The sequence below is a fragment of the Oryzias latipes genome, chromosome 12 (assembly GCF_002234675.1).
Source record: "Oryzias latipes chromosome 12, ASM223467v1".
NCBI classification, from domain to species: domain Eukaryota; kingdom Metazoa; phylum Chordata; class Actinopteri; order Beloniformes; family Adrianichthyidae; genus Oryzias; species Oryzias latipes.
In genome coordinates this window covers 6022873-6050285 of record NC_019870.2, presented here as the reverse complement: position 1 = coordinate 6050285, position 27413 = coordinate 6022873, and the positions used below count along the sequence as shown (strand labels likewise).

The following is a 27413-nucleotide window of genomic DNA, read 5'->3' as shown; positions in this document are numbered from 1 at the left end:
TCTCTGGAAAGCGAAGCACGCTTCCTAAACATGCGCCGGCTTTCATGTTCAAGCCCCCCCCCTTCGCCCAACACCTTGCTCATATCCACCAAAGGGGCTGGTTGAGAAACCAACAGGGAAAAGTGCAGGACGCCAGCTAGCTCATAAAAGGCCAAATCAGCTGAAGTCCCATTAGCGGTCTGCGGGACTACATGTACTTTTGTGTATTTGTGTGTGTGTGTGCATGTGTGGGTGTGTGTGTGTGTGGACTCTCCTTGAAATACTATAAAAGAGCAATACGTGAAAGTATTGACGTAACCAAACAAAATTTATCCAACCATCACAACAGATTAAGGCTACAAAGACTCATTTTCTTATCACATCACTACCATAAAGCAACCAGAATCCCCACCCACACCCCTGCCATGATGACACTTTTGACCTGTTATTTTCTCTGCATCCAGCGAATAAAAATGGGAATAAAAATGTTTTTGACTTTTTATTTTGAAAATGTTGCATTGTTGCACACACCACCATATAAGTGTCTAAATCTAAAGGATGGGTTACCTTTTCTCCAACAGCGCCAGGGTTTCCAATGCCACCGGGAGGTCCCTGAGGGCCATCAGCTCCGGGAGGTCCAGACGGACCCCTGGGACCAGGAGGGCCAGGTGGACCCTTAAGTAGAAAGAGTCAACCAAGTTTCCAATGGGAACTAATCTGTAAAAGGTTTTAGTTAAGGTGTGAACAAACTGCACTCACCATCTGACCCACGTCTCCAGTTTCACCTTTCTCACCAGGTGGGCCAGGTAAGCCCTGGGGAATTCACAGATGGTTTTATTAGGATGCTCCAAGATATTTTTTATTTACCTTTCATTATGGTCTTTTTTTTTAAACACGCCTAATAATCCAGAAAGCTTATATATTCATTCTTGTTGTAATAATTGATGTAGCAGTAATTTTGAGAGGTAAACAGAGCTCTGTTTATGAGTTGCACCCAAGGTTGGTGTTATTGCGAATACGCCAAGGCAGCTAACATGCAACAGTGTCGGACTGTGTTTTTTTCACGTCTTACTTGCAAAGTTTGGAGTTAGCAAAGTCACAGTAAGTCACAGTTGTTGTTGTTTTTTTTCAAATTGCATACAGTTCGGGTATTTTTGTGACTACGTTAATGCGGCTAACGTGTAGCGTCTTACAAACAAGCTCTAGAGTTTATTACTGTGAACACAGCTAATAAGGTCTGATGAATAGACTTATGTATGACTCTTTTGTCAAACCTTACAGTCCGGTTCACCTAACATGACAAGTTCAAAAATAGACAATTGGCGGGACGCCTTTTAATCCAGTGTGCCCTAAAGTGCGGAAAACACTCTACTCATCACTGTTCTAACCTGCAATCCAACTGGACCTGGAGGTCCAGGAAAGCCTCTTGATCCTTCATCTCCTTTCTGGCCGAACATACCCTGCTGACCTCTGGGACCCGGCTCACCGTCGGCCCCCTGCACAAAGCAGCATCAAGTTAAATCCAATACAGGAGAGGACAGAGGATGGGAGTGCCAAAAAAAAGACACTTACAGCAGGACCCGGTGCTCCAACAGGTCCTTGAGGGCCGGTGGGACCAGGGGGACCCTACAGAAAACACACAGCAATGAGCAGCTCAAAAGGAAATGGGGCGGAAGAAAAGCTCAAAGTATCAACATTTTGACCAATAAAAATCCATCAAGAACTCACATGTTCCCCTTTGTCCCCTTTACTTCCTTTCTGCCCCGGTTCTCCGAGCTCTCCCTGTAAAATGATCAAACAACAATTTTCACATTTATCGTAAACATGAAGCAAAGTATCCCATAAGGACTCTGCACTTCATATTTTCTGTCTCTAAAAGATATCTTCACACCTAAAGCAGTTTCATGGGTTATTGGCAAAAAGAATATGAAAAATATGATGCAAAAATCCTTAAAATTTGGGCCCTTTGCTCTACTTTTTAAAGCCTCTTCTGTGTTGGAGATTGTAATTCCTCCGAGTTTCACTCAGACAACTGTATTTGTCTCCAAAATGAATCTCTGAGCTGTCTGGTCCCTGTAGACAGGACTTAGATGAGGAAGTGTCTACATTTGTGAAAACAGTTGCATGCAGGATTTCTTTTAATCTGCATGGCAAACATCCTCAGTCGGTGCGTCTGTCTGCACGGCAGGAACCCCTCGTAAGCTTTTCTTCAAAGGATAAGATGATCTTCTTAGCATCTCTCGGCAGATCTCTAAATTTTTTTAGATGGGAAGATGTGTCACTTTTGACACAAACAAAATCCCAGAGCTCGTTTTGTCAGTGTGTACAAAGCAGAACAAAAGATCAACACGGCTGATTAGCCTTTTAAAGATATGAAAATCAAAGAAAGTTAGTCAAATACTGTTTTTAAGGTCACTGGTAAAGATATAAGGTTATGGGATGGGATGGATGAAAAGGGCAGGTAGACGGCAAGCAAAGATATAACTTTGAAGAGTCATACTTTCATAAGCAGATGTTACCTTATCTCCATCTTCTCCAGGGGGTCCAGGAGGTCCTCCAGGTCCTGGCAGACCCACAGGTCCTTGAATACCATCTCTTCCAGCAGGGCCTTGAGGTCCTTTCTCTCCCTATCATTAAAATATTGTTACGTTTTTTTTTCCCAAATGGAAACCGACTGGCATGAAGTTTGGATGTAAAGCTACGTTCACACCAGCCTCCAAAACAAGTGTTCAAGCGACCACTTCTAATGGAAAGTCTATGTAGATTCACGTCTACTGCACATTTAAAACCCTTGCATTAATTCATGCTAGTTTTTAAGTCAATTTTTGAAATCTATGTACGAAACGACACTAAACGTTAAACCGCTGGAACTTTGACCAATCTGGGACTCGGATTTGGTAGTGTTTTTTATGGAAGTGCAAACTGTTTGTAAATGGATCATGATGGACAAATGAATATTTTTGGTTTGTGTCCAACCAAATTTAAATGACACAAAGTCTTTTGTTTATCAGAATAAGAGCCGTGAAAGAAAAAGCCTGAAGCAAAATTCGGGAGATTTGCACCGCTTTGACATCTCGCACCAAACCTCTTCCAACCGTAGCTGCATGTACTAGTATTGGGTAACAACAGCCTGGTTTCAACCCCATTTGCTAAAACTGCATTTAAGAGCTCGCGTTCAGCCTGTCTTTGAATGTGCGTCGTTTGCTTGGTGTGTACGTAGTATTTGATGTATGCAGAGTTTGTTATTACCGGTCCGCCTTTCTCTCCAGCAGGTCCCGGAGGTCCCTGTGGTCCAGAACGTCCAGGGAGGCCTGTAGGTCCGGCTGGACCAGCAGGACCTCGCTCACCAGGGGAACCCTACAACAGTGTCAATAGATAGCAAGATAAATACAATTTACTCTTCAACTAAAGCACAAAATCAACCTCATCTGCATTATATAAAGAAGTATTACATAAGAGGAGAAACTTTCCAGAGTCGGAGACAGAACAGGGAAGGTGGAGTAAAGATATAGCTGTCTGATACTCACAGCAGGGCCAGGTGGGCCAGGAGGACCCTCGTTGCCTTTCAGGCCGTGAGCCCCCTGCGGAGTGATGGCAAATCAAAGCTTCAGAAAACAAAAACATTTGTTGGGCAAGCACATATCCTGCCTCCAAACCAACTCTTTATCTTCAAACTAGCTCAGCACGAGGCGGAAAACCTCAGGTTGCCTCCTAAGAGCTGATCAGATGAAAAAGCCTGTTATTTACCAATACAGCAGCAAACAGGCTGCAGGCTAAAGATGAGCTGGTGGAGTGAATAATATATGATTCCTCGAGAGGTGAAAAAAAAATCAATTGCTTGTTGATTATCTGGGAATATCATTTGGAATGTTGTAAAAATGTTTCAAATGTTCTTTTGTAGCCCTCAATTTCCTGTGTAATAACCATAAATAATAAAGCTTTGAAAAAAGTCATCTAAATATTGTAATATTTCCAAAATATAGGACAGAAAATAACACTAACCACAGGACCAGGAAGACCTCTCTCTCCAGGAAAACCTCTTGGGCCTGGAGGGCCATCCTTACCAGCAGGTCCAGCAGGACCTGGGTCACCCTGCCTCCCCAAAAACACAAAAAAACTGGTCAATTTTGGGAACTTCTGAACATAATTGGGAACATGAAATGTTTTCACCTTAGCTCCCTCTTTTCCTGCAGCACCTGGAAGACCCTGCTCTCCGGGTGGGCCCGGGGGTCCGGGGTGGCCTCGATCTCCCATTGGTCCAGTTTCACCAGTTGGTCCCTAAAGTTGCAAACATTCGCCAAATGAAACCCAAACAAATATGAAGAGGAGGTGTGAAGAACACAAACTACACCAGCAGAGACAAAGTGAATAAAATCCATCATTTTTACACATCAAGTTTGTGCGTTTTTGACAGAGCACGAGAGAAAAAGCTGAACATTTGCTGTGTGGGAGGCCTAGTACCCATTAAAGCCCACACACTGGCATTAGCAGCTCTGCTTGGAGGGAAAGTCTATTAAATGATCATGCATAATGGATGCAAAGGCTCACACAAAGCAGGCAAAACAATAAATCTACTTTTGTTGGACTAAAGAGCTCTGGCTGATCAACTTGCAGCCTGCGTTTTTGTGCATGTGCAATTGTATTGAAACACATTCTCCCAAATTTCACAACCCTTGTTTTTTGGTTGTTGTTTTTTTTTTTTCAACAAAAAATGTTTCTGTACAGATGTTAGATATGTAAATCAAGCTGGAATAATTTAGTGGCTGCAACTCACCTGAGGTCCAACCACACCTGGAGGACCAGGAGGGCCGGTTTTGCCTTGAAAGCCCTAAAAAACAAAAACAAATTAAACAATAAATTCACCAGAAAACCAAACATAGAGGAGCTTAATGATCATCTGCTCACAGTCTCTCCACGCTGTCCGGGATGTCCAGGCAGGCCGTCCTTCCCTGGGGGTCCCTGTGAGATTCACAAAACCATGAATATAATATAAACCACTGAAAATACAAGTTTGTTTTGGTGAGTTCAGGCTCACAGGAGGCCCCTTTGGTCCTGCGAAACCCGTTGGTCCCTGAGGTCCTGGCAAACCCTAAAATGAACACGATTTTAGATCAATATCTGCATATTACTGATCACAATAAAAATGGTTCATCATCAACAAATATATGTACCCTTTCTCCGGGAGGTCCAGGTGGGCCGTCAGTTCCTGAGTTACCCTGAAGAGATACGAACAAAAGTTAACTGCGTTTCAAGGGGTTTGACCGTAAAGGCCACTCCCATCATCTTTGATCTACTGTTAAAAGTATTCCAGTTGTCTTTTTATTACGATCATGCCATTTTAGCCTAAATAAAACATATAAAAAACTATTCATTTTCTAGGACATAGTTTCTGCATGGTGGCAAAAGTTTAGAAATTCAGCTCTGAGCGGAGCAACCCCGCCCCCCTTCCCCTCTCTGTTGCTTAGAGCATGTGACCCACCCATCGTTTGTTCTATGTCACAAATACAAGCTTCATCCAACAGGTGTTTTTTTCATCTGCTCCTGATTCACAACAATTTGAAGAAAGAAATACTCAGAAATGCAGTTTCTAGCTTGATTTTCTTTATATACGTCCTCCATTTTCAGAAGAGTACCTCAAAAACACGTTAAAAACACCAAAAAAAAAAACTTGTCATCAGAGGGGGTCTTTAAGAGTCTTCAAAATGTAAGGTCTAGGGCTGAAAAGTGTGAGAATTTCCAAATAAAAATCATAAAGAAAGATTCTTTTACTGTTATTGCTGTTGTTAAGAATAGTAAGAAAAACGTACGTATTGTTACAGAAGTTTAGTTGCTTTTATAGAGATCTAATTTAAATAAACAAAAAAATAAGAAACTTATCAGAAAAGGAATATACATATCTATAAGGACAAAAGTTTATTGATAAATGTTGAACCTGATCACCAAAATGAATAGAATTAAAAAAAACAAAACAGTGTATGATCTAAACGCCAAAAAATAGGGATGTAAGAAAAGTTTAAAAAAAAATAAGAAGTGCTGTTTGTAATTAATTTAAATAATATCTGAGGAGCATTTTATGCAAAAACATTTACTTAAACTAAAATACAAATAGAGAAAAATTGTAGTAAAAAGTCTCAATATAAAAAAGCAAGGCAGGGATGAGCAAGGCATGAACAAACTGGATTTGCTCCACATTACCAACTGATACATCTTTTATTATTATTACTATTAAGATAATAAAAATTATGATGAAATTAAATCAGTTAGCACGGAAAAACCATCTGAGGACGGTTTTCTAAATCTTGAAAATGTATACACCTGACCCAAGTATGAGTCTTTATATAACAATCTAACATTTCACAAAGCTGAGATATTATCTGGGCATATGTCAGCATTTCCACAAAATGTTTTTTGTTGTTTTTAAAAAAAAATTTGTATCCAGCATGTGTGCCTTTTTTAGACAGGGATGGGGGGGCCACAGACCTTCATTTATTAAAACATTTTTCAGTCGCTCTGACTTGAATGCAGCATGGTTGCCATAACGACAAGAGAGCCCATGGCTGCAGGAGACAATAACCCACTGGAGCAACTGATGCAATTTCAAAAAAATGTTGGTACATTTAGGAATTTTTATTCAAGTAAAACATAATTAAATCTTTTTTTAATAAAAAGGTATATTTACTCACTTTTGGTCCAGCTTTTCCAGTTGGCCCTCTCGGCCCTCTCTCTCCTCGAGGCCCCTAAAGAAATCAACATGCCTTTAGAAATCAAAGCAAAGCTCCTGAGAGGCGGAATTCCCTCAGGAGTGGCCGGGTGGAGCCTCCACTGTCCCTCAGGTGCCAAGTTCACCATCTGTGGACAAGCTGGAGTGTGCTGAGTAAGGCTTACCGTCGGTCCTCTCTGTCCACGCGGCCCTGGCTTCCCTCCTGTTCCCTGCAGACACCAAGAACACAGAGATCAAAGGACGGAAACCTCTAGAACAGGGGTCTGCAACCATCAACACTTGAAGAGACAACCAGGTGGATTTCTCATCAAACACAACCCAGTAGGACCCACTACGTCTAACTTCACCTTTGATTTGCATTCATGGTATTGCTATTATTATAACTTTACATACACTTTTTGGCAGAAATGAAACATAAACCTTTTGACCTGAAATAGATCGTAACTTTTGACAGAGGTTTACACAACTTCCTTTCAAAATAAAAGACAACTTGAGGCACATAGGATCAGCTGAATGTAGCAAGTTTAGTAGTATATGTATATCTGAAGGTATCTATCATATACGTATATAAAAATGTATTCTATTGTTGTTGACGCATCTCAGCCAGAAATTTGTAAATCTAAAAAACAAAAATTAATTCAGAGCTATAACACATTTTGGACCATTTGCTGCACTCTAGTCCACCTTAAAATCCTGGTTAAAATTCAGTGCACCTTAAATCTGAAAGGTAGTTGTGCTTACTGACCTCAAATTGATTCCTAAGGTACACAGCCCTCAAAAATGTCAATGTCAAAATTGTTAACCTTGGGGAATTACTGATCTGATTGATGGAGCACTGTGGGCACTGTGATCCGGAGCCTCGCTGTATAAACTTTTACTTACCTAAATCTTTTATTTTGTCGTTTAGTTTGAAAAATACCTTACTTTTTAAAGTGAACAACATTTTCTTTTTCACAAAGGAGGGGGTCATAGTGCCACATGTGGCTCCAAAGCCTCGGTTTGCAGGCTGCTGCTCTAGAGCGGCGATCTTCAACCCCACTGTGACCTTTTAGCATCAACTGCTGCTTTCCTGGTACAAAATAATCCATCATACTGGAGTAGATAAATGACAGCCTTTCAATAATACAGTGGTAGAAGGTGGGTGGTTCTTTAATAAGGAAACAATTCCATCTTTGCATGTTCGGGAAGCTTCATTATCTCCTTCTGTCTGAGCTCATAAACCTCACAAATGGAGAACTGTATGTTCCACCAAAGCTCTCTCAGGGAAGCTAATGGACCTTCCTTCAAACAAAGCAGATGATGCACTAAAGCACATACAGTGTAGAAATAAAAAAAACAATAATTAGTTGTTTTTTTTGTGTCTCACCCTAGTTCCTTTCTCTCCATTGGCACCTGGGAAGCCTTGGAAACCCTGAGATCCCTGCAGGCAACAAAAATAGAAATTCATGATCTCAGGGACAACACTTGTATTTTGCTCTTTGATTACTGGCAATGCTTAAAAGAGTTTTTTTTTTCATTCAATCTAAGTTGTGTTCATTAACATCACCTGTGTGACTGAAAATGGTTGCAAGTTACCTTTGGTCCTTGTCGTCCTGGATATCCCGGCAAACCAGGAACTCCGAGTTTACCCTGCAGGAAGCGGGATAAAACACTAATATTTTATTTTCTGCTCCTTCAAAAATGCAAATGGTTCTTTGAAAAAACAAAAACAAGTGATTAAAATCAAGGTCATCATTACACTTAGTTTAAATAACACCATAAGTAGATAAAAGCAGAAAAGAATCCTTAAATACCAAACCATAAATGTTCCTCTGATGTAAACACCTTTACATTGACCTTCATCTATTTTACATTTATTTAAAAAAAAAAGCATCTGTTACAGAAAAAATGCTTAAGCTAATTCTTGTATTATTTTTATATATTGGGGACTGCAGAGGGAAATTAGCTCTGAGAGCTGTACAATGCATATTTTCTCTCCTGTACACAGGAGCAAAAGTTTGCAAAGTTGGGTCACTTTGCAAGCAGAATCTGTCAGAAATGCCTGCGAAACTTTGAAAATGTTTGCCAGAGCTCCACGTTGCTTAAATCGGAACCCCTAGAACATCTTTCTCATCTCCGATCAGTCAGAATACAGTCTGGGAACAGTAGCCCCTCAAAAGGTTGTTCTTTAAGAAGACGGTGAGCTTCTTAATGACTTTTTATGGCTGCAAAAAAAAGGGATGTAGCTGATGAAGCAGGAAATGCTGTGAGGAATCATGACAGACAGCAACATGATGATTGATTATAGTTTCATAAATCCTATCCTGTAAAATGTTGAAATAAATTCAATCTTTTCTGTTTGTTTTTAGTCAATTTAGAAAAGAGCTGAACAACAGTCCCGATTTCCGTGATCCATGTCTTTATTTATTTATTTATTTATTTATTTATTTATTTATTTATTTATTTTTAACTATTTGCTGCCTTTAAATTTTGCATCACTACCCCTGCTTCGTCATTTTCCAAACGTTCAGTTCATCAAATAAGGAGAAGGATGCTGTCACATTACAAAAATGTCATTTTTCTTCTGATTGTTACGAACAGGTAAAAATCCAGCGAATAATAGAATAAAATCTGTTTTCTCTTTCCTTTCACAGACTTATTACTTTAAGTGAGAGTCAGAGTAGAGACGGGAAAATGCTGGTTTTTATCAGATCAGCTCAATCTTCAGTTTTTATTTCCCTTTTTGTTGCCTTTTTTTTTTGTTCTGCCCCAAAGCAATAAACCAAATGACCCCACACTTTACACAAAGCTGCTCTGCACCTCCCAGCAATCCGTTCAGATTTGTGCATCCACAGAAAAATAAATTATTTAGTGCACTCTTCTCAGTGTAGCAGCACTTAGAGCTCAAATATTACAGTAGAAACGATAAGAAGCGACTAATGTTGGATCCACTCTCAGAGCGGGTTAACATCTTGGTTCAAGAGGAAAAAACAAGGAAACTCAGCTTGAGTTAATGAAAATAAAACACATAAAATAGTTTTCTCCCCCTAAATCTTTTGGAAGAAAACCCAGAAAACTGCTGAATAAAATGTTTGATCCATGAAAATGTTTTGGCTAAAGAACTGCATGTTCTTCGGGTCTTTGATACTCCGAGTTGGTGAAAAAGCAGCCAGGTGGTTCAGAATAAAGCACAAAGCACTTGAGGAAAAAGTCCTTTTCTTTCTAAACACACAATAAAGTCGGTGAGTTGTTGCCTGTGGGCTTCCAGCGTGGTCCAGCTAATAGCAGCTCACCTTCTCACCACCGGGGCCAATTGGACCAGGATCTCCTGGGAGTCCAGAGCGACCCTTTGGCCCTTCGGGACCGTCTTCCCCTCTGGGCCCTGCAGGTCCAAGTTCTCCCTGAATAACAAAGAACATCACTCAGCAAGCAGCTTTTATTAGATCTGTTAGCCTGGCGGACTCTGTTTCTGTGAAGTGGAAAACTTTTCAAGACAAATAAGGGTGCATTTATTCTGGATTCAGAGGCGTTAAATGTCTGCTAGTCTGGGTAATGTTTGTGCACAAAAAGTGAGTTTTCCTGCAGAATTAATGAGGTCCTACAATTTCTTTTGATAAATTGTTGGTAAAGTGGTAAAAACGGGTAAAGTTGCTGTCAGGAAAAGCCTTAGTCCCGTGCACCCATATGATCTGTACTGATGCTGCAGGTTTTTGGGTTGTCCGGGTTGTCCGGGCCTCGTAAAGAGGAGCAACTGCATTTTAAAACTATGACACACACACACCGGGCATGTGACGCATATTCAAGAATGCAATGAATGCAGGTTCTTAAACATGTATACCATGGTCCGGGTGAAAACTCGGTTCTTATTGGCTGCTGGGTGTGCATTAAAAAGTGATATACAACAGGATAACCGCACTGTGAAAAAAGAAGTTCCGGTCACGTAGCTTAAATGTTTTGTATCACTGCGCCGGCTTTTTTAAAACAACCTTTTGCTTCATCATTTGGACAAAAACAAGCAGTAAGAGGTGAACATTCTCTCTGAACTGATGCTTTATTCAACCCATCGGAAAGATCAGCACAAATATATATCGCTTTATATCGCTGAGTCTTGACTGCAGCGGTGGTGTGGCGCTGACGCGACACTATTTGTTACACGGTGCGGCGTGTAACAAATAGTCCGCTTTTTGTGAGAAAAGTGATCCAAATTGGAAAAAAACAAGAATTAAGGACTAAAAACGGGTTACTATTTATTTCTTTTGTAAATGACCATGGTATAAGCGGGTTTATGGCCTGAACCATCAGACACTTTCAGGTTTCCACGGCGTGCGTTAAAAAGTGATCATGCATACTTCGTCGGCCATTAGCCCTTATGTATTTCACACTTGATGCTGGAAAAGATGGGAGGGGCTTCTTCATTTTCTTTTTCTACTATTTACTAGCGCATGTTGGAAGAGATTAGGTGCGAAATGTCCAAGCGGTGCAAATCCCATGAATCTTTCTCCACTTTTTTTTCAGTTACAGCTCTTTTTTGAAATATGAAGGACTTAGTGTCATAACTCCAGCAGGGCACAAACCACAGTTATTAATTTCTCCTTCATTATCAATCTTCAAACGATTGGTATCTCTGTGAATTAAAGGAGATGTCATCCATACATCACTGCAAAATCAAAGTTCCTGATTGATTCAACCTGGTTTAACTTTCAACGCGGGCTCAATGGTCGCAGGCTTTGAACGCAGAGCCCGGAAACGGTCTTAAAAATGTGCATAGCTTTGAGTAAACGTGCCAGTTTTGCACTGGGTGAACGTAGTTTGTAGGGAATGCCGGTGTGTCTTGCAGTTCCCTTGAGGCTCCTTGAGGGACGTCATGAAAATGGGACAAACCATTTTCGTTCGTGTGGCAAGTGAGTTGTAAAGTATTTGTAAGGCTAGCGGAAGTCACACAGGCTTTTGACGTATGAGTGAAGCTGTTGTACGCTGATCTTACATCACACTCTGGTCATCAGTAAGGTGCACGTACTGGACTGAAATTTCATAGAACATGGCTGTATTTCGTCTACATCCTTCTTACTAAACTTTGTGGTGTTCTCTGCGAGCTGTCACCCTCAGCATGTGGATAGAAAAACGTGCATGAACATCTTCTATGTACGGGCTCGCTGAGCGGTCTAGGATCTAGGAATTTCATGTGCGCCCCATGCCCCACACAGGTTTGCCCATTTTTCACTGGCAGACAGCCCGTATCCACCCCTAAGGGCAGTTGTGACTAAAGCAAAAGCCCTTAAAGGCATCAGAGCCTTGTTCCTCCCTGGTTGCAGGACTAACGCTACAGACTACAAACTCGCCCTGACAGCCAGGCGCTTCTGCAGGGACCATCATGAAACACCATCAAGCAAACTGACTCATTCCTGTAACCTCATCAACGAAAAAAAACCTTTCAGATGAGCAACCACACGAGCTGCTTCAAACGTTACAGTCTCCTTTTCAGTTTTGTTTAGATCTTTAACATCTCCAGAGGAAAACTGAAGTGTCTTGTGGGACTTGAGGGCCGTTCAAAGTGGCATTGATTCCTTCCTCCTCCTTTTAGCAGACGGCTCAGTAAAATATGACAGCGGAAATGTTTGAAGGCTGAGTTATGTCCCTCATCGGAGGAGGCATTTCTCCTGCAACTTGACAGCTTAAATCCCTTCACAAGGGGAAGCAAAAGGGAGATTCTTCTCTTGCAATCAGAGACGAAAGAACTGGCTGAGAAGAGACGGAAAATAATCCGAAAGCTGCCGGCGTGTGTTTGCATATTCGCCACAAGATTGGTCAGAACTTTTACTTGAACATGGCGGCCAACACAAAGGTGATACGTCTAAGGCAACTTGTTGAGATAAGTTCACACCGAATGGGATTTGCACGGCAGGTGCGTCCAGTTAATTCAATGTACAGGTGCGTTGAGATGCTTTGTGGCACGTTTTGAGCATCAGACGCGGCGGTAATGTTTACATTATGCCTGAAACATTGTTTGCATGTTTCAGGCGTTGCAGTTCAGTGTTTCTAGTTCAAATATCTTAACCTATCAGGAACTCAGCTTTGGTGAGTGACATGTCAAGGAAAAAACCAACGTGCAGAATCTGATCGTTTTCCTCCTAAACTTGATGGAAACAATAATACCTCCCACCACCACTTAAGACTGATAAGAGGCAACAAGTTGTTAAACTAGGACTCTAAATGATCTCATGAACCTAGACTTGGAGACAGGATCGCCAAAGCTTTTGTAGAACTCTTTAAAACAGATAAATCTTGTTTCTCAACATCATCTGATATGGTCCATGTGTATCTATCACTCCTCCCATATGCATCAGGTGCGTCAAGTTTATGAACAGATTTTTGGACAAACATTGAGCAACAAATTTGACTTGTCAAAAAGAGCCAGCGGATGCGAATTTAATGCGCAAATCGTGTTCTGTGTGACCATAGTATTGTCCAAAGGCTCATCTGGAGATCTGTGTGTCAAACAACATTTTAAGATCGTTTTGTTTTCCTCCAGTCAAAGTGTGACATAAAAAAGCGATAAGCCTCACCCTGTCGCCCTTGATTCCCATGTCTCCCTTGAATCCGGGGAATCCGTCTTCTCCCTGGTAAAGAAACCAGCAGGAAATTCAGTTTGGGGCGTAAATGTTATCATTTCAAATGCTTTGAAACACCTAATGAGGGTGCCAGGTGCTACAGAAACCATGAAAGGTTGTTTTTTATTCTTTTTTCAGTATAACCACCATTGTAAGCATCTTAAATCAACTTTCATTTTTTAGCTGCAAAGATTCAACTATTCTTACCTTTTCACCTTTGTTTCCTTTGAGGCCACGCACGCCATCAGCGCCCTGCGATGCAACAGCAGACAGAAGCTTACAGGTCAGCAGGTCATTTTGATGGGAGGCACAGATACTGAGCAGTATTAAAACTTGTATTCCATAAAGACCCACTTCAATCATCTTTTGATCTATCAAAGAAATCCCAGTGGTCTTTCACTTTTTGTAAAACAGTATTTTTCTAGGACATAGTTTCTGCAGACCGCAGGAGTTAATTAGAAATGCCATGAGAGTAAGTGAGAGTAAGTGTGCTCCCTCACTTCCTGTCATTCATTTGTATACGCGCTCACCTGCCAGCTTACGGCCCATCACACCCCCAACCTAACATTACTGGTTCAAAAAAATGCAGAGCAATGTTGGATTAATCCAGCTGGGATGTTGAGCCAGAAAAAAGCAAATTTTTCTGTCTGTGATTTAAAGTGATTTAAAAAAAGAAATACTCAAAAAATACAATGATGAGATTAACTTTCCTTATATATGTCCACCACCATCAGAAAAATGCCACAAGAACATGTTAAAAACAGCATTTTCATTGGAGTGGGTCTTTAGGTTTGTCCGAGGTCGATGCAATTGGAACGCTGATGATCCTTAATATCTTTCTGATAAATCAGAGCCATTCAATAGGGGAGTCACTCCCATGAAGGCCTCTGTAGTGACTGGATCAGACACTTTTGAAGAATTACTGGCTGATTTTTGTCTTTCCTCCGACGGTGAATAATGGCACCAAACATGAGAAGAACTGCCTCTGTGATTGGGCTTGGCTCCATCTGACGTGGCCACAGATGGCTTCAGTTCTTCAACAATATCTTCATGTAAACACAGAGGAATTGAACCGACTCGTGCTGCTCTTTTATGGGCTTTTCACAAAATTACTCACCATGGGAAACAAAGACGCTAGACTGCAAAAACACTCATGAACATTAAAATAAAAAAAATAAAAAATAAAAGCCTTCTGCTTTTATCACGAAGAATCTCACCTTTACGCCTCGGGGTCCAGGATAACCAATGGGCCCTTGAGGTCCTGGAGGGCCCTAGAGACACGCATTTAGACAGTAGAGTTTATTTGATCAACTTTAATTCTGAATCTATTATGCAAATGGGTCTAAATTGGGACACAAGAGCAGTAAAAGAGTTTGAATGAATGAAGCAGACTAAATGGAAGGTTGAAGTGGATCAACAGAGGAGGAACCCACCATGTGTCCTTTTTCTCCAGTTGGACCCTCTTTCCCAGGGTGACCCTGTAAATTATAAATTGCAATATTACTGAACAGCGTTTCTGTATAATTACCACCATAAATACTACAACAGCTCTTTAAAAAGAGAGATTAGGTTGTAAAACTGCTGGAGGACGAATCTAAGTGGGAAATTGGAAAAAGGGCTTTTTGAGTTCATTCTCATTAGGGGACTTTCTTTTTTTTTACATCTTTAATGCGCTACATTTTAGAGGCACTAGCAGCTATTACTGTGCTCTAAAAGCCACAACTGCAGCCATCTTGGGACTGCACAATATAAACGTGCACGCGGAGTAGAAGACACAAAAACACACATCGATGCCTTGTGGAGAAAAAAACTGGTGGGAAAAGGAACGGTGTTCTAATGAGACAAAGCACTGATGGGTTTTTAGTATAGAGAATTACGAAATACGACTGGATGTACGCAACTGGTTAAAGCAAAAATAAGAAAAACGTGTGAAACGGTGAGTCACTTTAAAAAAACACCTTTTTTTTGTAAAACCATCTTTGTTTTTTAATACCTCCCCACCTCTCTCGCCCTATTTTCCTCCAAGATGGCACCTGGTGCCCCTCCAAAAACACATGTGTCACTGCTGCAGGTGTCTGCCTTTGCATGTGAGGCCCTTGGTGTTGTTTAAGCTGGTGCTCCAGCTGTGTGAAGGTGTTTGCGTCATGATTCTACTCAGTGATTATCTCAGTATGTTTTGCTCTAAACATTAACACCAAAATACCGGGAACCAAAGGGAAAACACACTTCATTTCAGGGAAAGGAAACGCGGGACTCACAGGTGGACCATCAGCTCCTGGCATTCCTGGTAAGCCTGGTTTTCCAGTTGGACCCTTGAGAAAACAAGAAAATGGTGGTGAATACAGGTTTAATATCTATAGAACGCAGTAATTATATAGTTTTTCTCATTTATCTAGAAAGGATATTAATGTCAGATATGAATATATTAGCGACAAAATGAAGGGGAACTGGTCCTGGAGGCAACATACAATTACAAAACTAACAATTAAAAAAAGAAAAAAACTTTTTTAGTTACAGTTGTGAATAAAAGAAAAAATGTAATGAGGGATAAATCTGAAAAGAGGCTCAACTATGGCCTGAAATTGATTTAAAATTGAATCTAAAACATGTGGTACATTTTGTATGTTTTAGCAGGATTTTTTCATTTTGATTCAACATTATTGCCTCTACATAAGTGATAAATCCATAGCAACCATTGCCTTTTTTGAATGAATTGGGCTGAAAAATGTATGTATCAAGTCTCATGACTCTACGTTAAAGTAATTTTTTTTTTTTCCCCTAGCAACCACGATTTACTTGAAAGAGCAAACTCTGTTTTGGAGAAAACCTATTTGTGTGTGAATGTTTACCATTGGTGAAGTGATCTTTGTGAGGAAAATCACTGCAATATTGCAAATAATTGCTTGATGTTTATGTCTAATTTTTGTGTGTCTGAGTTACATCCAATCTGTCTTCAGTAGTTAAAAAAAATGTGATTTGAGTTTGACTTAAAAAATGATGTCTTTCATAGAAGGACAAAGGTTGTATCCAGAGGGCCTTTTTTTTTTTTGAGACATTGTGGTATATTTCCATGAGCAGAGGTGAAAAAAAAAGTATTTCAAGTAACATGAACTTTGCCCTTTTTCTTAAAATTACTGCGGAGCTGCCATGGCAACGCTTTGCAGCTTGTTGAAAATACATCATTTTAGGAGTTTTTCGTTCTGATTTGTATTCACTTTCTTCATTTATTTTGTATTCTTTTGCACTAAAAACTAAAAAATTACATTTTTTGCATGCGGTAAAATCGGGTCGACTTAAAAAGTTACAATCCCTCAGCAATACATAGAAAAGTTGAACTTTTATTTTAAAATGATTGCATTTTATTAACATAAATTTACAAAATGCATTGCTATGATGTAAATCAACTGAACCATCCAGATGATAATTTAGGAATTCAAGCATTTCTAAGTTTTTGCATTAACATTTGTTTCCTTTTTTCCCTTTAAAACATGTTTTGTTTACTAGTCCAAGCTTTTTACCTTCTCTCCTGGAGGACCGATGGCTCCTTGAGGTCCTGGAAGTCCCTGTAGTGAGAAGATTTCTGATCAGAACTTTTTGGTCATAGATTATAGAACCATATTGATGCCTGGTGACCTGCTGTGTACGAACCTGAGCACCTGGGTTGCCTTGCTGTCCAGGAGGACCTGGCTCTCCTTGAGGACCCTAAAAAAGGAAAACAGTCTAAATGTTTCTGCTAGTTAAAAAACAGCTGATGTGGATGAGTATCTTGAATAAGAACAAACTAGTCGCCGGACAGTGGTGGGGGGGTAACGCAAAGTAAAGTGTGTTTCAAGAAATAATTTGATTTAGAATCGGCTTCAGAACCAACTGAGAACTGAGAGAATCTTCTCCAAAACCGACTGAAGAAACCAGAACAGCTTCACAAAGCTGAGACACTTAGTATTTGTTAAAACCTTTACCATCATTTACTTAAACCTTTACGTTAGATTGGTTTTGTACATTTTCATTTCTATTTTGTGTTGTGGGTTTTGTGTTATTTCACTTTAGCTTTGTTTAAAAGCTTTTATATTTGATCTGGTTCCAGCCCCCTCCAGTCAGAATGATTTTCTTTTCTTCTTTCTGCATTTGAGGAGGAAAAAGGCATTTAGTAGTTTCCGGTTTGATAGATATGGATGTCATTTCATGGATATAGGCTTTTTTCCCCCCACATCTCACTTTCAGAAGTGGCATAGACCACATGTGTTTCAATTTCTGTTTGTGTCATTTTTTTCACCCCGTTGTCTGAATTTGAAGCCATGTCTTCAACCAGGTTCATACTTTGAACGAGGTCATCTCTTTAAAAATAAAGTTAAATGAAAGACAAGAGGATCTTATTTGTGCTTTCTTTTTTTTTCCCTTTTAGAATTTGAATGAGTGGGAAAAAAAGCAAAAATTGATGCGTAAAGTATTTTAATTACAATTTCATCCAGTCTCTAAAGTAAAGTAATCAATCACTTTAAAAAAAAAAGGAATTTAGCCAACACTGTCGGTGGATTAGGATCAATATCTTCCACTGACAACAGAAGATTCTCACTTTGTTAATGACAGAGGCAGAGGAAGCTCAAACATTAGAAGCCTTCTCCTTGTGGGGGAACTGAAGGCTGGGATGTTATCTGAGAGTAGGAGTCAGGGAAAGTTGTTGATCTTCCATCTCCACCTTGTTGGGAGATTCCCAACAGAGCAGAGGAGCTGCTGCCGTCAGATATCCTCTCATTACAACCAGGCGCTTTGTGGAAATTGAGCTGGAATTGTGCGGCCCGATTGTGTAGCGTCGGTTTGTGTGAGTCAGTGATGGAGCAGGTAAAAGCCTCACAAGGCCTTTTTTTATTGAAGATTGCAGTGAAAGTGTCAGTAGCTTTAGCTGCTTGTGCTTCACTCACTATGTTTCCTTTAGGTCCAGGTTGGCCATCCATTCCAGTGACGCCCTGATGCAAAAAGTGCAGATTATTAAAACATAAATACGGGAAAATATTCAATCCAAGCTTCCCTTTAATGAAAATCTACAAATGAACAAAGGATTTTGGTGTAAAACCTATTCTACATCCCCATCTGAGGAAAAAAGTGAAGTATTGAGATGCTAAAAGCTGGGATGTGCTCTCCAAACACAATCTGTGTGGAGATGAGAGGACTCACAGGAGGTCCAGGAGGTCCTTGGGGTCCTTTCGGTCCCAGCAAACCACGAGGTCCCTTGGAAAAGAAAGATTTCACATAAACATGGGAGAAGATTGACCCAAACTCACAACGATGTTTCATTTTGATTAATGTTTCTTTCTGGAGACGGCACTTTGCCTGACGCTGAGGGGATCCTTAGGTTTTTTGGGCTGATTTGGAAGAAGACAGACGTTTTATTAATTTGTTGTTGTTGTTTTTGAGATGGTATGCAATGTTCAATCAGAGCAAAAACTGATCCAATCATGGAGGCAAAACCTGCTCGGTTGAAAAAATATAAACATTTCTTTTTTATGAACAAAAATGCCTTTTTTCCCCGGTTTTGATTCAATTGAATTTAACTTTATTTATCTCACAAGCAGAAATTCGATCATCATGGCAGCTCAAAGTAAAAAAACAAGTGATGGTACAATTTCAGCTCACTAGCTATCGGATCAAACAAACAAAAAGTAAATAGAGGAGTAAGTAAATTAAGTACATATATAAAGAATAGGTACATATAAAGAATAAGTAAGAAAATATATAGAAGGGAAATATTTAGAATACTTATATAGAATGAGTAAATAAATAGTAAATGTTCCCATCTACGCCTGGGGCTGGGATCAGCCCTTCCCTGGCTCTGGGGCGGGACGGGACAACCCTCTTGGGGCCCCCGGGCGCTCTGGGTGTCATCCGCTTCGGCTGCGGGGTCTGGGGAGGGGTGGGGTGGGGGGTCTTGTCGGCCCTGTCCTGTGGGGGGGCATTCTGGGGGAGGGGGGGGGGCCACTATTGGTACGGGGCAGGGGGGGTTGACGGGTCGGGGTCTCCGCTGAGGCCATCGGCGGTTTCCCCGGCCGGTTGGCTGCCTCGGTCCCGTCGAGGCCTGACCAGAGCTCTTCTAGGGCCGGCGTTTGGGGGTGGGGGCCTGGGCTTGCTCCGGGGGGGGCCGGCGCTTTCTGGCTCCTCTCCCTCTGTGTGGGGTGGGTGGTGCTGGGCCTGGGGTGTCGGCGCCTCCGGGGGTGGGGCCCCTGGGCTGGGTGGGCCTGGCCCCCTTGCTGGGGGGGGGGGGTGGGGGACAGCTGTTTGACCACCGGGGGACAGTCTACCAGCTGTCCCCAACTTACCCCCTTCCTCATATAACCTCATAATAGGGTGAGGGGGTGGGGGGATTAGCCTGCGATGGGCCTTGGGGGGGGGGGGGTTTACTAGGCAGTGGCCCCCCCTCCTATGGCTGCCGTATGGAGTGGGCCCCCCCTCTTTCGGTTTTATTTGCACCTTAGACATGTAGGGCCCTTGGTAGGGGGGGTGCTTGGACATCACTGCCAGCAAGCAGCAGATGTCCTCCTAGCACCCTACCCGCCAATTTTAACCGCACCTTAGACATTTAGGGCCCCTTGGTGGGGAGGGTGAGGGGACATCACTGTGAGTAATCAGGAGATGTCCCCTTAGTGCCCTACCCGCCAATTTTAACTGCACCCCCCTTAGTACACACACCCCTCCCCCCTCAATATATACATCCCAACATAAACACACACACATGCACACACACACCCTCTTAAACACACATATACGCACACACATTTTGCAAGGAAGGTGGGACCTAGGACCATCTGTCCCCTGCCTCTTCCCTGGTGGGGGGTACGGGCCCCTTTGGAGCGGCGGCCGTGTCCCCGGGGTGCCGGCTTCCTGGGCCCGGCGGTGCTCTCTCCGCGCGGTGGGGGGGTTCACATTACATCTGAGCCGGGGGTGTTGGTGTCCCTGGGGGGTGGGTTCTGGTCCTTGCTCCTGAGCGCTGGGCCCCGCCTAACTTCCAACTGTGGCCGAGCCTGGTCGGGCCATATTTACAACACCCCTTGTGGGCCCTCTTTTTTCCCCGGGGTTCCCCCCTCCTGGGCGGGGGCGGCGGGCCCCTGCCTTGCTCCTCCCTGGACCAACCGTGGGCCGGGCGGATGGCTGCCTGGAGTGCGGGGCGGGTCTCCCTTGGGGGGTCCTGGCTCGTACCTGGGGTTGGGGCGGGGGGATGCCCGGAACTCCTGGGTGGTGGTGGGGTGCTCGTCTGGGGCTGTGGGCGTCCCTCTCCGGTGGGGCCCTGCGTTGGGCTCTCCCGGCGCGGCGGGGGGGCTGTTCTCCTGGTTGGGCTGGGGCGGCCCTCTCTTTCCCTCTGTGCCTCCCTGCTCTCTGGCTCTGGGGGGCCTTGCGGCGGTCCTGCTGGCCCTGGCCTGGGTGGCGGGCTTGGTCGCCCGGGCGGCGGTTGTTCCCTGCCGGTTTCCGTGTGGCGTGGGGGGATTCCGGCTGCCGCTGCTGCTGCGGTGGGGGTCTTGGGGTGGGGATGGCTGGGCGCTCTCCTTCCTTCTTTACACATTCCACCATCCATATTAGAAGAACATGAGCACTCACCTGAGCACGGGTGTTGGCTCACCTTTGCACTGGCGGTTTGCGTGACTGAATGACTGAAATGTTTCACACTAGTTGGTTTTAAGGCATAAGTATGCGTGTGAGCACTATCTGTTTTGTGTACATGTCGACAGATGGACATTTTTGCAACTAGCAGGTGTGTTTGACACTTGGGTGTGTGTGTGGACAGGCTCCGCCCTTTTTGTACTGCATTTGAGCCTTACCATGGTGATTAACAACCAGTAAACTTGTTGCTCTATGCTGCTTCATGGTCTTAACCCCCTTCCCCTCCTACTATCACCCTCCTTCCCCCCCTCTTTCTAACGTCCCTCTCTCTTCTTCCCCTCTTTCCTTTTCCGTCCGGTCCAACACCAAAGATCTTCAAACATGTTTGAAATTAATAAAGTTTGGCCTCAATTACAAAAGGGGTTTATTCAGACATACCTTTGGTTTGTCTGAAGATTAATAACCCCTCTTGTTAAAGTAAAATATGTCCAACACAAGAGGCCCTCAGCTCTCATCTGTTTGCCCAGCTGTTGGACAGGACAAGGTAAAAAAATAAATAAATAAATAAATAAATAAATAAATAAATAAATAAATAAATAAATAAATAAATAGTAAATGTCACGTAAATCAATAATGCATTGAAATAATATGTTAGGCAATTAATATGATTTTTTTATGCATTTAAAGCATGATGCATGCATTCATATTCTTGTTTCTTGCGGATTTTTTAATTAATAAACAACCCAAACATCTATATTTCAAGCAAAAGGGATTTGAAGTTCTCCCTCCCTCAAAAAAGAGAAATAATCTTGGATGTATTTTTGCAGCCATTTCTGGAAGGATGAAACTTTTCCAGCGTTAGAAGTAAATGAGAAGATTCTGTACAAGTTTTTGATTTTCTGTGTTTAAGAAGAAAGAGAAACAATTGATTTTTCTCTCAAATCACGTTGAAACAAGAACGATTGTCAAAATAGCATCAGTAGAAACAACAACAGGCTGAGTTATGCCGAAACAACCAACAGTGAGAAAATGAGAGCTGTTTTTTTCCTCTGCTGAACACAGTTCCCACAGTTATTAAAAATCACCCCCCAGCCTGTTTTCTAACCAGGTATTCAAGCTGATGCAGCACGCCCTGGTGGAGGCATCTGAAAACGACACATTGATTTTTTTTTTCTTCCTTTTTTTGTGGCCTCCTCTCTGATGTTTTTTGATGATCCTAGAGTGTGCATCAACTACGTCTTCCATCACAACCTCTCCACTAACAGACATCCACATGGACAGCAACACCCCCCCAACATACAACCTTTCTGTTTGAATGATGAAACGTGCAATCTCTCACCGGTTCACCAGGAAGTCCCCTGGGTCCGATCTCTCCGTCATCTCCCTGGGAAAGAGATGGAGCAGGTCAGGATGAGAAGCAGACACTGAATGATAATGGAGGAGATAGCAAAGGCCACAGAGGGAACCGTGAAGCAGGTGGAGATGAGATCAAGCTGAGCAGACTGAGGAAGGAGGTTCAAAGATGGAGCAGTGGGATCAAGAAATGTTTTTCAACTAGAGCTTTTTTTTCTTCTCGCATTACCCTCTCGCCGTCCTCTCCAGGAGAACCTGGAGGTCCCTGAGGGCCAGCTTCTCCCTGAAGACATGAACACAGATCAGTATTTCATGCTGGAAAAACATTTCAATGAACCAACAAGTCTACTCACTCTGTGGCCTTTTTCACCAGGAAGTCCAGCCAGACCGTCAAAGCCTCTGTCTCCCTGATGAGCACAGAAAAACACAAAGATTCAAACACACAGGGACCACGAACCGCTGAGGATCACTGGCCGACTACGTGCCTTGGGTCCGGTCTGTCCTGGCATTCCTCTGGCGCCGTCTGCTCCAGAACGGCCCTAAAAGGGGACAACAGTTCAGCACATCTGTTTGCAGATTTTACGGCTCATTAAATCAATTCTGACCTGATTTGAACCTTCCTGCTCTGTCTTCACAAACAAACACTCAGAAATACAACAAACAACATTTCTTTACTGACCCTCCTGCCAGGCTTTCCAGGGGGTCCAGCAGATCCCATGGGTCCACGGGGTCCCTGAAGTGAAAAGCAGATGTTGTTTTTGTGGATTTTAATGCTCAGAAATTTCACTTAAAGAATATTTATGGTTATAAAAAGATTTTTAAAAAAAGTGGCACCTGAGGGCCCCCCTCCCCTGACTCTCCCTTCAGACCTGGAGCACCTGGAGGACCCTGATATCAGACCAAACATGTATCAAAATGGGACAAACCAAAGTTGAACATGTAGATTTTGATAGGATAAGTTTGAATCCCAAACCAGAGGTCCGGGTCTTCCGGTCAATCCCATGGGACCCGTTTGGCCGCGCATCGCCATCTAAACAAAAAAACAAGCAGGAACTTGATTTAAAAATTATAAGAATCCCTTTTTACTATCTATAACAGTTTAAGAAGTGGAAGAAACGGCATGATTATATGATATTACTTTGGAGTATTTGGCTTTAAACTACATTCAGTAAAAGTCCAATCAAATTTTCCTAACTCCTCCATTGAGTAATAATGCAAATAAATATCTATTCTGATTGTAAAAAGAGCAGTCTTCTGACTCTTAACTGTTTTGGTGTGGACTTTTGCAAAATAGAGGCGACAAAATTTAAAGAAACATGATAAAAATATCAAATCAAACCCAAAAAATACATTTTTTTCTTGTAATGAAAAAATAAGCAGCAAGCGATTGTCTAGTTGTGGTCTGTTACCCTGGCCTGCTGCATGATGGCTTGCATCTGGGCCTCCTGCGCCGACGCAGCGGGTCCTTTCTGTCCAGAATCCCCTCCAGAACTGAACCTAAACTGCATCAGGGACAGCATATTTTTGCCATTATTTTTTTTTTTTAACTTTTTCTGTCCAACGACTGTGTAAACAGATGAGAGCTGAAGGCCTTTTGTATTGCACATGTTTTACTATTAAAAAAGGGGTTATGAATCTTCAGACACCAAATTTTTAAAATGTTGATCCAGTAACACATCAAAACAAACAAAACAAAAAAATGACATCTAATTTGTTTTTTACTTCCAAACCTGATGCTGGGCTCAGCATCACTCGTTTTTATTTTTTTAAACAGAACCAGCAAATGGCTGCTCTGCTGCCATCTGGTGGCCAGTCCTCTGTATTACATCCTAGGCGAAAAGGTTTTCACGTAATGCAACAAAGAATTGTTTTTTTGTTTTTTTTTCTTTATGGAGGTGTGGCTTTTTGTTTCAGTTTACATGACAAAGTTCTCAGGAGGAATGACTGTGACAACAAAACAGCAAAACCAGCAGGATTTTAACCATTGTGTTACCAAGAAGCAAAACACAAACAGTTTTTTGAGGACTTGAGAGCTCAATTACATCTTCTACAGACATTCAGTATAAACAGCTTTCATACGGATTGTGCCAAACCTCAGTTTTTCATCTATCTGTCAAATTTCCTGCTCACTTAGATTTGTTACAGAATTGCGGCCCCCAGCTCCACCCATCCTCTATTGTCGTCTTCTTTTCCCCCTGTCTGGCTCTCTTCCTTTGCTGGCTAAAAAGAAACCTGAGCCAGAACCAATATCATCATTGTTGTTTCCTATCAACAACAGCAAACTTCATTAGTCTGGGACTAAATGTTCCTCTGACTCAGAGTTTTGGCCAAAAAAAAAAAACAAAAGTTGATGCATGACAATCTGGAAGAGACTGTGGTACATGTCATCCAAAAAGGTGCTGAAACACGGGTGAAACATGGTGCATGTTTCTCATTAGACATGGAGCTCAAAGGACTGAGATTTGCAGCTCGCTGCCAGTGGATAGTCCGTGTCCGGATGAAGTTTGCCACATGTCTCAGCCAGACTAAAACCGCAGCTCCACATCTGTACAATTAATCAGAATGGAGAGACTTCCAAATGTAAAAAAAAAAGGAGAGAAAAAAACGGAGAAAGTTTAGATAACTGTTGATGCTGCAGACGGATCACCGCCGGTTTTGCAACTTTCTGGACAGACGGGCTTAAATTCTGGCAACAAAACGATAAATAAATAAAGGAGAAAAACATCCAAGTAAAACTTTGGTGGGAGTACTTAACGTCTAGGTCACTGAGGGGTCAGATTTAATGAGCTCATTAATATTTACTTACAGGCAGCATCAGGACAGTTCCAGGGGGTCCTTGCACACCATCAGCACCAGGAAGACCAGGACGACCGGGTAGACCCTGAAAACATCACACAGGACCACTTAGGTGGTGTATATCTTCACCTTCCTGCTAAAATCGCTGCTGCTTACCCTCTCCCCTGTATCTCCAGGGCTGCCTGGAGGGCCAGAAGCACCTGGGGGTCCAGGGAGACCCTGTTTCAAACAGAAGACCCTGACTCAGCAAAAAAGAAAAATCCCACTCTGGCAGCGGTTGGGAGAAAGGAGTTTTTTGCCTCTTAAATGAGGTAAACACCACTGCTTCAGATGTAAGCAAATAAAACATGGCTGACATGATCATCATCTCATCTTTGAGGAGGAAGGACTTACATTCGGCCCCTCAGACCCGGGCGGACCCTCCACCAACATTCCCTGAAACACAAGAGCACACAAATGATTGGTCCATTCATTTATCTTCTGTATATGTCTGCGCTCAACCATGTGACACAAGCCTGTGCACGGCTTTGGGAGTTAAACCCATTGGCCTCAACCACCGCATGTCCAGACTCCTTACATGTGCATTACTGCCTGTCACTTCGGATGTCATTAATTAATTACATTATAAATGGGCGGGGCTAATGCACTGGATAAGCAAAGGGAGTGGATTTGACGTTTGCAAATCATCTCTTTTTGTGTCATCTGTTTATATTTCTTTGTTTCTGATGTTTGTCTTTGTGTTTACGAGTGCGCTCAAAGGGTCACGGAGAAACATTAGCAAACGCCGCCAGATTCCCTCACTGACGTCTGTTTGACCCACATACGAAGACCTGAATTTGTGTCTCCGTTCCCCTCTGATGTACACAAACTGTGTGCTCCAGATGAAAAGCTTATAAAAGCAGCAACACAAAGAGTCCAAACAAGGGTTTTTGTGTAGCAATGGACGACTTGTGTTTACATGTGGATCTGACTGCTCCAGTGTTACTTACAGGCTCTATGATAGCAGGTTCTCCCTTCTGGCCCTTCTCTCCACGAAGTCCATCCACCTGTATGCAGAGCACACAAACACCATGATCCCCGTTCTCATCAAAACTGATTAGGAAGAGCTGATTACCAAACTCTTTCTTTCTTTCACCTGTCCAAAGTACTCATCCCTCTCAACAGGAAGCACTTTGCCGGGGTCATAATCGCCATAATCCCCGTATTCCTCCAGATCGTCAAGCTTGATGTCGTCTTCCTTGAACTTGTCAGAATACAAGTAGTCGTCCTCTCCTTCCAGGCCAGTCCCGGTGGTGACGGACCCGCTGGATCCGGCAGAGGAGGAACCACCTCCGACGGCAACCGATCCTCCGGCTGATACAGAACCGCCACCGCCGGAAACCGAGCCACCGCTAACGGATACAGAACCTCCTCCAAATGAGCCTCCTGAAATGGTGATGGTGGAGCTGCGGTTGAAGTTGACCCCCCCTGCCAAAACTGTGGAGCTTCTGCTGCCGCCACTGCTGCTGCTGCTGCTGCTGCTGCTGCTGCTGCTGCTACTGCTGCTGCTGCTGCTGCTGCTGCCGCTGATGCTGCTGCCGCCACTGCTGCTGCTGCTGCTACTGCTGCCAGTGCCTCCTTCAAAGTCGTCAGTGGGGTAGTAACCATATTCATATCCATTGCCATAGTCGTATCCATTTTCTGCCTGTTGACAAACAAATGCTACGTAAAAATGCATGTTGATGCCGCAGACAGCGCTGGCGTCTATTTTCGCCAGAGGACGACAAAAGTTTAATTTTGAAAGGACAATATCATTTATGACACAAAACATGCAAACTGACGGCTTGTGTTTTTGATAAACGAAGAGAGCGGGACGAACTACTCGATAAGGGGTGGCAGGACAAACCACTCCTCCGGGAGGGGAGACGGACCGGAGACGCAACAAATACAATGAAAAATGATGTTGGTGGGACGGATTTATCACGCAACGCACCTGAGATGCACCTTAGACGGACCAGTGTTACTCTGTCCCAGCTGTCCCAGTGACTCCTAAACTTCTCTCCAGCAAAATGTTTTTATTTTAAAATGAAATTAAAGATCAGTTTTTGGTCAAATTGTAACTTTTTTCTTATATTCGATATTTGTCGACGTTTAACGCCTCATGACTAAACAAAGGGCACCAACGTGAGTGTGCAAACCGACGCGAAAAACGCCACGCGTAAAAGCGTCATTTTTTTTAAAAACGCCTCGGGTTCGTTTTTTTGGTTTGACGCACCAAAAACTATACAACCAATGAGAATGGCGCTTTTGCACACGTGTCTGGAGCTTCTGAAGTTACAGTAAAACACAACTTGGGGCCGCTCAAACACAAAACTGTCTTGCTGAGCACACATACATAACGGCGAAGAAAA

General features: G+C 42.7%; 1 protein-coding gene across 2 annotated transcripts in view; it reads right to left on the bottom strand.

Moving 5' to 3' along the window:
- Positions 1-27413, bottom strand: part of LOC101155530 (collagen alpha-1(V) chain) — an 87607-nt gene that overhangs the window by 12881 nt on the left and 47313 nt on the right. For both annotated transcript variants that reach the window (XM_011481505.3, XM_011481504.3), the window contains exons 8-48: positions 26159-26707; positions 26013-26069; positions 25417-25458; positions 25180-25242; positions 25034-25108; positions 23637-23729; positions 23201-23257; positions 23062-23115; positions 22907-22960; positions 22713-22766; positions 22581-22634; positions 22457-22510; positions 22214-22258; positions 18460-18513; positions 18207-18251; positions 16936-16989; positions 16806-16850; positions 15546-15599; positions 14721-14765; positions 14505-14558; positions 13495-13539; positions 13243-13296; positions 9973-10080; positions 8276-8329; positions 8067-8120; positions 6865-6909; positions 6663-6716; positions 5151-5195; positions 5015-5068; positions 4885-4938; positions 4754-4807; positions 4150-4257; positions 3982-4071; positions 3507-3560; positions 3229-3336; positions 2499-2606; positions 1708-1761; positions 1552-1605; positions 1368-1475; positions 739-792; positions 547-654 (exon numbers count right to left, since the gene is read on the bottom strand). In XM_011481505.3, the coding sequence (XP_011479807.1) occupies positions 547-654; positions 739-792; positions 1368-1475; positions 1552-1605; positions 1708-1761; positions 2499-2606; positions 3229-3336; positions 3507-3560; positions 3982-4071; positions 4150-4257; positions 4754-4807; positions 4885-4938; positions 5015-5068; positions 5151-5195; positions 6663-6716; positions 6865-6909; positions 8067-8120; positions 8276-8329; positions 9973-10080; positions 13243-13296; positions 13495-13539; positions 14505-14558; positions 14721-14765; positions 15546-15599; positions 16806-16850; positions 16936-16989; positions 18207-18251; positions 18460-18513; positions 22214-22258; positions 22457-22510; positions 22581-22634; positions 22713-22766; positions 22907-22960; positions 23062-23115; positions 23201-23257; positions 23637-23729; positions 25034-25108; positions 25180-25242; positions 25417-25458; positions 26013-26069; positions 26159-26707 (3069 nt within the window). The remainder of the gene's footprint in view (positions 1-546; positions 655-738; positions 793-1367; positions 1476-1551; positions 1606-1707; positions 1762-2498; positions 2607-3228; positions 3337-3506; positions 3561-3981; positions 4072-4149; positions 4258-4753; positions 4808-4884; positions 4939-5014; positions 5069-5150; positions 5196-6662; positions 6717-6864; positions 6910-8066; positions 8121-8275; positions 8330-9972; positions 10081-13242; positions 13297-13494; positions 13540-14504; positions 14559-14720; positions 14766-15545; positions 15600-16805; positions 16851-16935; positions 16990-18206; positions 18252-18459; positions 18514-22213; positions 22259-22456; positions 22511-22580; positions 22635-22712; positions 22767-22906; positions 22961-23061; positions 23116-23200; positions 23258-23636; positions 23730-25033; positions 25109-25179; positions 25243-25416; positions 25459-26012; positions 26070-26158; positions 26708-27413) is intronic.